At 41.4% G+C, this 10,648-nt stretch overlaps 1 protein-coding gene across 1 annotated transcript; it reads left to right on the top strand.

Annotated features, from left to right (window-relative positions):
- On the top strand, nucleotides 1-1,464 carry LOC104226193 (uncharacterized). The gene has a single exon (XM_070151352.1). The coding sequence runs from the start codon at nucleotides 1-3 to the stop codon at nucleotides 1,462-1,464; it is 1,464 nt and encodes a 487-aa protein (XP_070007453.1).
- Nucleotides 1,465-10,648: the final 9,184 nt, after the last annotated feature.

Here is a 10,648-nt window from a genome sequence, read left to right as displayed (position 1 = left end):
ATGAAAGAACTCGACATCTCAACTGAAGAACTTTTTGAAAGCCGACTGATGATTCAAGGATTCAATCAAGGGGGACAAAGGTCCATAGGATCTATCAAGATGGAAATCACCATGGGAGATATGCAATCAACTGCATGGATGCATGTGATTGATGCAAAGACTTCATACAATTTGTTGCTTGGCAGGTCGTGGATACACGAGAACAAAGTTGTCCCATCAACTTACTACCAATGTTTGAAATATAATAAAGATGGAGTCGAAAAGAAGATAGTTGCTGACGTCAAGCCGTTTGCGGAAGCCGAGGCATACTTCGCTGATGCAAAGTTCTACTTGAAGAACCATATCATAAAAGGAGTAAAAGTTGATGACATCACGAAGGCCAAAGGTAAGAAAATAGCTCCTTTATTTCGTTACGTCCTAAAAGTGAAGAAAGATGAAGGAGAATCATCAAGCCTCCAAAAGGGTGCACTAAGAGAATTAACCCTTCCTATCAAGCAGATTGATACCATAAAGTTATTTTCAAAGCTACTGGAAAAGTTTGTGTCCCCTAACATGCCTCAAAATAAGGCACTCCCCACGAAACGCATAAAAGAAGGTTTTGATCTGAATGCTTACAGGTTATTCGCAAAGGCGGGATATGATCCCAATGAACCATCTAAGCTAGGGAAGCTCCCATTTGAAGCTACTAGGAAAGAAAACATGATGAAGGATAAAGCGCATGTGATGAAGCAATCACGTGAGGGTCTAGGTTACAAACAACCCCTACCAGTTCGCATCTCTATTAGAAGAGCAAGTATTGACTATATCACAATGGAAGATGAACCCGCTGATATTAATAAAAGGCCTTCTATCCTTGATCGACTTGGAGAACCAACTACAAGAACTTCTGTATTTGAGAGGTTGGGGCCATTGAAAAAGAAGAAGAACAAGTCCCAAAGAAATTATGAAAAAATAAGAAGACCTTTGCCATCTAGAGTCCAAAGTATCTCCAAAGAGTGTCAAAGCCCGATCCCTTCCAGAATGAGGCGACAATCAGAACTTTTGATTTCATGTAGAGAGGGACTCAAAGTGAAGACTCACACAGTGGTCCATACTAGAGAGCGTGGCGAAGATGAAGAAAGTGTAGGATCTTCATATCACATTACTACGAATGAGGAGCAATACACTTCATTCCTAAGGAAGGTTGACAAAAATTTGGGAGATGCATCTTGGTGTGGCCATATATCTTTTAATGATAGTGATCCTCAAGAAGACGAAGATGTCGAGGACACTCCTGCGGAACTAGAAGAAGGAATTAAAATGATTGCTGATGCATTGAAAGAAGTCAACCTTGGCACTGCAAAAGACTCCAGGCCCACCTACGTAAGTCCCCTATTAACCACAGATGAAGAAAGCACTTATGTGGAGCTACTCAAAGAATATAAAGATGTCTTTGCTTGGAGCTACATGAGATGCCTGGTTTAGATCCTAAAGTAGCAGTTCATCATCTTGCGGTCAAAAAAGGAGCTCGTCCTGTTAAGCAAGCCCAAAGACGCTTCAGGCCAGAATTGATCCCATCAATCGAAGCCGAGGTCAATAAACTCATCGAAGCTGGTTTCATTCGGGAGGTTAAATATCCTACATGGATTTCAAGCATTGTTCCCGTGAAGAAGAATGGCCAAATTTGAGTTTGTGTCGATTTTAGAGACCTCAATAATGCATGCCCTAAGGACGAATTTCCGCTCCCCATTCCAGAGCTTATGATTGATGCCACCACGGGATATGAGGCAATGTCTTTCATGGATAGATCATCTGGCTACAATCAAATACGTATGGCACCAAAAGATGAAGAGCTTACTGCATTTCGCACTCCTAAAGGCATTTATTGCTACAAAGTAATGCCTTTTGGCTTGAAGAATGCTGGTGCCACATATCAAAGAAAAATGCAGAATATCTTTGACGACATCCTCCACAAGAATATGGAATGCTATGTGGATGATTTAGTGGTGAAATCAAGAAAGAGAGGAGACCACTTGCAAGACTTAAGAATGGTGTTCGAACGTCTCAGGAGATATCAACTTAGAATGAACCCGTTGAAATGTGCCTTTGGAGTTACTTCTGGAAAATTCCTTGGCTTCATTGTTCGACATCGAGGGATTGAGATAGATCAAGCCAAAGTTGACGCAATCTTGAAGATGCCCGAGCCCAAAAATATACATGAACTGAAAAGTCTACAAGGAAAATTGGCGTACCTTAGAAGATTCATCTCAAATCTAGAAGGGAAGTGACAACCTTTTAGCCGTCTTATGAAGAAGGGTATACCTTTTTAATGGGACCAAGCTTGTAGCAATGCATTCCAAAGCATCAAATCCTACTTGATGAAACCTCCGGCTCTAGCAGCCCCTATACCAGGAAAGCAACTGATTCTATATATTGCAGCCCAAGAAAGGTCAGTTGGAGCCCTTTTGGCCCAAGAGAATGGTGAAAGTAAAGAAAATTCCCTCTACTACTTGAGTAGGATGATGAACCCAAATGAGCTGAAGTATTATCCGATCGAAAAGTTGTGTCCGGCGTTGGTTTTTGCAATTCAAAAGATGAAGCACTACTGTCAAGGTCATGTCATCTGTCTCGTCTCAAGGGCGAACCTGATCAAGTTTGTTATGTCAAACCCATCCTCAATGATCGATTATCAAGGTGGTACCTCTAATTTCAACAATTTTAGATTGTGTATATCCCACAAAAAGCTGTGAAAGGACAAGCTTTGGTAGATTTCTTGGCATATCATCCAATTCCTGATGATTATGAGTTGACTGATGAACTACCTGATGAGGATGCGATGGTCATCGAAGTGCAACCACCGTAGAAAATGTATTTTGATGGTGCCGCACATCGTGAAGGAGCTGGTGTAGGTGTTGTGTTTGTCACTTCTCAAGGGGAAGTCTTACCATATTCCTTCACCTTAACACAATATTGCACAAACAACGTTGCAGAATATCAAGCACTCATACTTGGGCTTGAGATGGCCGTTGATATGAGACAACTCTAATTACATATTTTTGGAGACTCTGAGTTAGTGATCAATCAATTTCTAGGTAGCTACGAGGTCAAAAAGTCAGAATTGCGTCCTTATTATGATTATGCGTTGAAATTGATTGGATGGCTTGGCAATGTAACTCTTCAGCATGTGCCAAGGAAGGAAAATAAGAAAGATGACGCCTTAGCTACTCTAGCTTCGACATTGACTCTGCCCGGCCAGATAAAAATCACTATCTGCCAAAAATGGATAGTACCGCCAAATGAGAACGAGGATGAAGAAAGCAAGCTCGAGCATTTGGTAGTCGTCGCTGAAGCTATGAAGGTTAATTGGCGATAAACCATGATCGACTATTTATGTTACGGGATACTTCCAGAAGATCCAAGAAGAAAGACTGAAATTCGTCGGCATGCCCCTCGCTTCTTTTACTACAAAGACACTTTGTATCCAAGACCATTTGAGGGAGTTCTCTTGCGTTGTTTAGGGGAAGATGAAGCAACTCAAGCTATGCAAAAGGCACACTCTGGATTTTGTGGATCACATCAATTTGGGACGAAGCTCCACTTCCACATTAAGAGGATGGGTTACTACTGGCCGACAATGGTGAAAGATTGCTTAGATTATGCTCGAAGATGCAAGGCTTGCCAATCTCACCAAATTTTATACACCAACCACCTAAAATGTTACACCCTACTGTTACATCTTGGCCATTTGACGCTTGGGTATTAGATATTGTTGGACCACTTCCAAAATCTTTTGGAGGACATCTATACATCTTGGTCGCAACTGATTATTTCTCAAAATGGGCTGAGACCGTCGCTCTCAAGGAAGTGAAGAAAGAGAATGTTGCAAACTTCATTCGAGTGAACATTATATATCGTTTTGGCATTCCTAGTTATATAATAACAGATAATGGCAAACCGTTCGATAACAAATTGATGACCAAGATCTGTGAACTTTTTGGCTTCAAGCAACGTAATTCGTCAATGTATTATGCTGCTGCAAATGGACTAGCTGAAGCATTTAACAAGACACTTTGCAACTTGTTAAAGAAGGCCGTCTCCAAGTCTAAAAGAGATTGGCATGACAGAATGGAAGAAGCTTTGTGGGCATATCGTACAACTCATCGCACGCCGACAGAAGCAACTCCTTATTCTCTTGTTTATGGAGTCGAAGCAGTTCTTCCTCTTGAGCATCAAATACCATCCTTGCAACTCACTGTCCAAGAAGGTCTTACTGAAGAAGAAAACACGTGTTTGCACCTTGAAGAACTTGAGTCCCTTGATGAAAAAGGCTAGAATCTCAACAATGTCTTGAATGTTATCAAGCTTGTGTTTCTCGTGCTTTCAACAAAAAGGTTCGCTTAAGGTCCTTCCAAGTTGGCGATCAAGTTCTTGCAGTAAGAAGACCTACTATCACCTCTTGCAAATCTGGGGCCAAATTCACTTCAAAGTGGGATGGTCCATATGTTGTGCAAGAAGCCTATTCAAGTGGTGCTTAGAAGTTAGTTGATGCAGATGGCATGAGAATTGGCCCTATCAATGGGAAATTTTTTAAGAGGTATTATCCTTGAAGAATAAACGTTCCTTGACGAACGAGCCTAAACTGCAAGTCATGAAGCTTCTTAATGCGCGAGCCAAAACTGCATGTTGCTACGCTCCTCGGCGCACGATCCTAAACTGCAAGTCATGAAGCTCCTTAATGCACGGGCCTAAACTGCATACTGCTACGCTCCTCGACGCACGAGCCTAAAATGCAAGTCATGAAGCTCCTTAATGCACGAGCCTAAACTGCATGCTGCTACGCTCCTCGACTCACAAACCTAAACTGCAAGTCATGAAGCTCCTTAATGCACGAGCCTAAACTACATGCTGCTACGCTCCTCGACGCACGAGCCTAAACTACAAGTCATGAAGCTCTTTAATGCACGAGCCTAAATTGCATGCTGCTACGCTCCGTAACGCAAGAGTCTATACTGCATGTTGCAATGCTCCTGGCCCGCATGAGCCTAAACTACGAATGACACCCAAAAAAAAGGGAGTCCTCTACGTTGAAAACCTCAAAAGAGGCGGCCTAGGCAAAAGTTAGGACATAAATATTTTTTACCTATTTTGAACTACGTTATGACTTGATCCTCTTCACCGAGGTACGTAGGCAGCTTAGAGTTTCGTTCTAAGTTCAGTCGCATAAGCTTAAAAAAAGAGAAGTGTGTTTCAACGTGACATGATCATCAAAATTTGAGCTGAAGCATCACGTTGATTACTCAAATAGGCGCATATTGCAGAAAGAAAGAAGGAAATTTGTGTCGAGCCAAAATGGACATTTCATTGCTTCAATGCTACAAGGATATGATACATCATTGTCAAGAGACTAAAAGGATGAAGATATTTATACTTCGTCCTATACGAAGAATCTAAGTCATAAAAGCAATTGACAAGAAAGGTTGTCCCTATCTTGTCTTGAATGCCTTTCCAAGTTCGCTTTATTTCTTCAAGACATGATGCTATCATAAAACTTTGCGTAGTTGAATCTAATGTGAATTGTTCCCCCATCATGTGGCCTAACTATGAAATTTCTAATTTGGGTTCCGAAGGGTCAAGCAATACATGATCTAGAACTTTGACTAATCCAGAAGGTCTTATGCCACAAAGACTTCTATATGCATGCAAATATGGAAGTTCACTGCAATCATGTCGACTTCGCGCATTTTCTGTTGGTAGACCAAAAAAGGTTCTGCCATGAAATTCATAGATACTTTAGCTCTCTGAGTTTAATTTCTAATGGCATGAACGGATTGCAATTCCGACATTCCAAGCTCAAGATACAATTATTTTCGCCGAAGGTACGCAAATCTGGAAATTCACTGCAGTTGAGTCGACTTCGCGAATTTTCTGTTGACAGTCCGAAAGGAGTTTTGTTATGAAATTTATATGAGTTTTAGATCTCTGAGTCTAATTTCTGACACCACAAACATATTGTAATTCCGATACTCCTAGCTCAAGATGCAATTATTTTTGCCTAAGGTACGCAAATCTGAAAATTCACTGCAGTTAAGTCGACTTCGTGAATTTTCTGTTGACAGTCCGAAAGGAGTTTTGTTATGAAATTTATATGAGTTTTAGATCTCCGAATTTACTCTCTGACACCATAAACGGACTGTAATTCTAATACTCCTAGATCAATATACAATTATTTTTGCCGAAGGTACGCAAATCTGAAAATTCACTGCAGTTGTATCCACTTTGGGAATTTTCTGTTGGTAGACCGAAAAAGGTTCTGCCATGAAATTCGCAGGTACTTCAGGTCTCTAAGTTTTATTTCTAACAATGAAAACGGATTGTAATTCTGACACTGCTAGCTTAAGATATGACTTTCTTTAACAAGAGCGCGCGAAGCAACAAAGTCAACATAGAAGACATGTACTGAAATTTAAGAAAGAAATAATTGGGAGTAACGGAGGGAATCCAGGTCTCAAAGAGAGATACCACATATTAAAAATAAAGACACTTTTATTGCTCCAAGACATAAGTACTCCATTACACGATATTAGTTATGAAAATAAAAATCGTAAGTCGAGAATCCTAAGGAAAAAAAAGAGAGAGAAAAAAACTCTAAAATCATGGAAAAAGTTTGAAGCTAAGGATTTGTTGATGGCTTGTCTCAACTGCCCGTTTCAGGAGGGATAATTTCTCTGCTTCATCATCAGATAATGGATGATTGGCTTCAATGGTATAAATCTTCCCTTCGGTAACGTCAACGTTCTCTTGACTTTTAGCCAACTTCACTTGTTGTTTATCCAAGAGCGCGACTATCTTCTTCTTTCTGGAGGCCAAGGCAGCTAGCTGTTGTTCAACACTCGCAAGATTGGCTTTAAGTTTCTCTATAGATTCGCTCACTTTTTCATATTCCTGTTTTGCATCATCGAGGCGTCGTCGTGCATCAGAAAATGACTCTTGGTAAAATTCTTTAGTCATCTTGGACGATCTTAAAGCATCGTAATCTGCGTACGTCTTGAAGAAAGCCTCGACAAGAGCCTCTAAAGTAGAAGTAACAATAATATTTTCTTTCTTAATTTCCTCAAGAGTCAAAGCAATACTTTCCTCCAACTTTGTGAAGCTATCGAGAGAATCAAGAGAGAACTCTTCGATCCATTCACACAAGGTATGCCACGTCGTGTTAACAAAAGAAAGTTTAATACGGGAAATAGTCTCTTGTGGTTTGAAGTTTGGAGCATCAAGATGCAACGGCCATGGAGTAGGCTCGAAGTCTTTTAGACGTTTTGCTTAACTTGCGGCAACCTCCATCTTCCTCGTCATGGATGGCTTGGAAAGCAAAACATCTTCTGGAAGAACGAGGTGCGACTCTTTGGGTAGACTCAAATCTCTCGACGGAGCATTGTTTGCAGCATGATGTTCAACACCATCAAATGAAGTGTGAGGACTTTTTGCGGCCACACCAAGGGAATTTGGGCTTGTAACACAGTCTTCCACCATGCTGTCACCAAGTACATCATCATACAACTCATCGGCGGCCAACTGCAAAAAAAAAACCTTTAGTGTTCAAAAAAAAAGAAAATAAAAGAAAGGGAGTAAATTTGAAGGAAATAATATTTACTCGTTTCTCCAGTTCAGTAAACGGCATCGTTGAGCTGAGGTCACCCTCTACGAAAAATCCAATATCGATACTAAGAGCATCCAAGTCAGCAAACTCACTATGGCTCGTATCCTTAGCCTCCTTCTTTGAACGATTCCCATGTATGTCGTGACTAACATCACCCTCGTTCGAACTGGAAGTTGCACTAGCATTCACAATCTCATTGGGCAAAGCAAAAGCTTGAGTCCTTTCCTCGTTTGTTGGCACGACGTTGGTTGTCTTCGCAACATTTTTGTTTGGTGAAGTAGAAGGCGCTTTCCTTTTGCAAGGATTGTTTGTCACCTCCACAGTGGTAGTAGTTGTCGTGGAAGTCAACAAAACATGTTTAGCTCCTTTGTCCACATAAGCATCCCCGCCCGTCGAAGGGGTAGACTTGAATAGACCTTGGTGCTTGGCAAAGGATCTTTCGATCTTAACTTGGACTTGGAAGACCCTTCGTGAGTGTTCTTTTGACGTTGATCATCTTTGGAGGATAAAGGAATATCATATTTCCTTGGAACTTTCAAAATGATATGAGTACTTTGTCGGGAAGAGTGCACTCGACGAGCTGATCACCAATTTGCATACTCACGAGTCATTAGAGGTCCCTCTTCTGATGGACGCGTAGGGACAATAACATTTGACGAACCTCCAAGACGAACACATGAGTCCCAGAATTGCACTAGCATTTTCAGTGAGCCGTCATAGGGTCGCTTGATGAGTTTGCCAGGAACATCTTGACAAAAGCTGAATTGACGACTAAACCTATGAGGGCTATAAGATTCCACAATATGAATGTCATCATGACTAAGGGTGATGAAGCTTGAGCGAAGACTTATAAAAACGTCACTCCAAGAATTCGATTGTTCGTCACGATTGGTAAGATGCAATTCCCTCCCTTGTAGCATAGCAAAATGGTGAAGCTGTCGCGCACTAACTTGTTGAAACAACTCACGGGAATTACTAAGGTCAAAATGCTTGGCCATCTTCTCGCCAGAAACCTTGCACATTTGCGGACCTCGTTGTGGACGCTTAACACGATAGTAGGTGTCAAAATATGCTCATATCTATCCATATACATAATGAATAGGAAAGAGTGCTTTGGAGGCGCCCAAATCTTGAGAAGTGGAGACCTCTTTCAAGCCATGATAAATACTTGCAAGGACGGGAACCACCAAGGAAAACTTCTCTCCATGAGCCATCAAACTTGCAATTTTGAAGACACTAGCATGAATGTAGTCGATATTCTTGTTGGGGAACACAAATTTGCAAAGCCAACATGCAAGGAAAGCTGCCAAATAAGTCTCATATCTAAGTGACTCCTCCACGCCAAGCTCAATAAAGGGACATTCTCCTCATCGGTTCGTGGTAGGAAGCTCGCGTCAATATTCCCAGAAGGATTATGATTCAACTTTGGCCTTGTAGTCCGATTCCTTGATGACTTTTGCGGAGGCTTGGCATACCTACTCGGACCTCGAAACCAAAACTCCACCCAATCACGAATGGAGACCTTGTGGACATCATCCTTCATGAGTTTGTAGAATTCCGAGAATAGGTGCAGACAACTTCTTGGGAGGAAAGGTTTTCCTTGCTTGTCCGCTTGTGTCAACTCCTTAGCCGAGGGGATAACATAGTCATAGAAGGACCCATGCACCGAAGGCCTCCAATTGCTCGCAAGTCCCACAAAGAGATGGAGAGTTCACCAATAGAGGTAGAAATTGTGTTGGTAGATGGACGCCAAAGCTCACAAAAGGCAGGGAGGACATTCTCATTGTAGTCATATGTGAACAACAAAGCAAAGATGGTGTCATAGACCTTGATGCCATCCAAAGTCAACTTGTTGCGGGCAAGAACATCTTCTACCCACTCCCAATATTTTGACGTATAGCGAACTTCACCAAAGCCGGAAGGAGGAACACTCCAAGTGGTGAGACTTCCATCGTGATCACGATGAGGAGGATTAGCAGACATGACCTTCTGATGGGTGGAGGACTTCAAAAGTAGGACCTTCATGTTAGTTTCTTTGCCCGAAAATCTATCCAATGCATCCTTCATCTCTCTAGTCGACCATTCTGCAAGATCAAGGGAGGCGTCAAGCGGCTTCCTAGCGAGCGCGAAAGCACCTATCACCGGAGGATGAACTTTTAAAGCGAGAACTTGGGCGCGCGGATTCTGCTTGTCGCTAGTAATATCAAGGTGTGGATATGGTGTATTGTGGTCAGTAAAATGCATCCTTGCTGATGGAATTCACAGTCCGATGTGCTTCTCCGAGATTCTGCCAAAAAAGAGAAAAGGGAAGAATCTCTGAAAATCAGCAAGACTGAAAGGGGCAACATGTCACAATATATTGCCTAAATTCGAGAAAATATCTAGGAAGATATCAGGACATTCTGATTATGATTTTTATCTATGTCGTAGCTCCTAAAGTCTAGTTTCTGTAGCCATGAACCGCTCGTGATTTAGATGCCCCTACATCAAGATATGACTTTTTTGGTTAAGACGCGCAAAACTGAAATGTCGAACTTGACAGAACTTGAACTAAGTTTAGAAAGCTCGCTTGGGATGATACAATGTGAATTTTAATCCAAAATTTTAATATGTTGTAGTATTCTGAGTCTAGTTTTTGTAGCTACAAATGGCTCGTGATTTCAGCATTTCTACGCCATGATATGATTTCTTTGGTTAAGATGCACAAAATTGAAATGTAGAGCGCGACAGAACTTGAACCAAGTTTAGGAAGATCACCTGGGATGATACAATACCAATTTAAATCCAAATTTTTGATATGTTGTAGCACTCTGAGTCTAGTTTCGAAAGAATCAAAGGTCTTGTATTCTTGATACCCCTGTGAGGAGATATGAATGATTTTCTGTAGAATGCGCAAAGCTCACGATTCCTGGCAGCTTCTGCAACAAAATGGAAAAAAGGAGGGGTCAATCGTAGTCAATTCCAAAAGGGTGAAATTATCGTATGTTCATCACAAAAAGTTCTTGAGCCTGAGTC

Source organism: Nicotiana sylvestris, chromosome 7 (genome assembly GCF_000393655.2).
Source record: "Nicotiana sylvestris chromosome 7, ASM39365v2, whole genome shotgun sequence".
Classification (NCBI taxonomy): Eukaryota; Viridiplantae; Streptophyta; class Magnoliopsida; order Solanales; family Solanaceae; genus Nicotiana; species Nicotiana sylvestris.
This window is presented reverse-complemented; position numbering and strand designations above follow the sequence as displayed.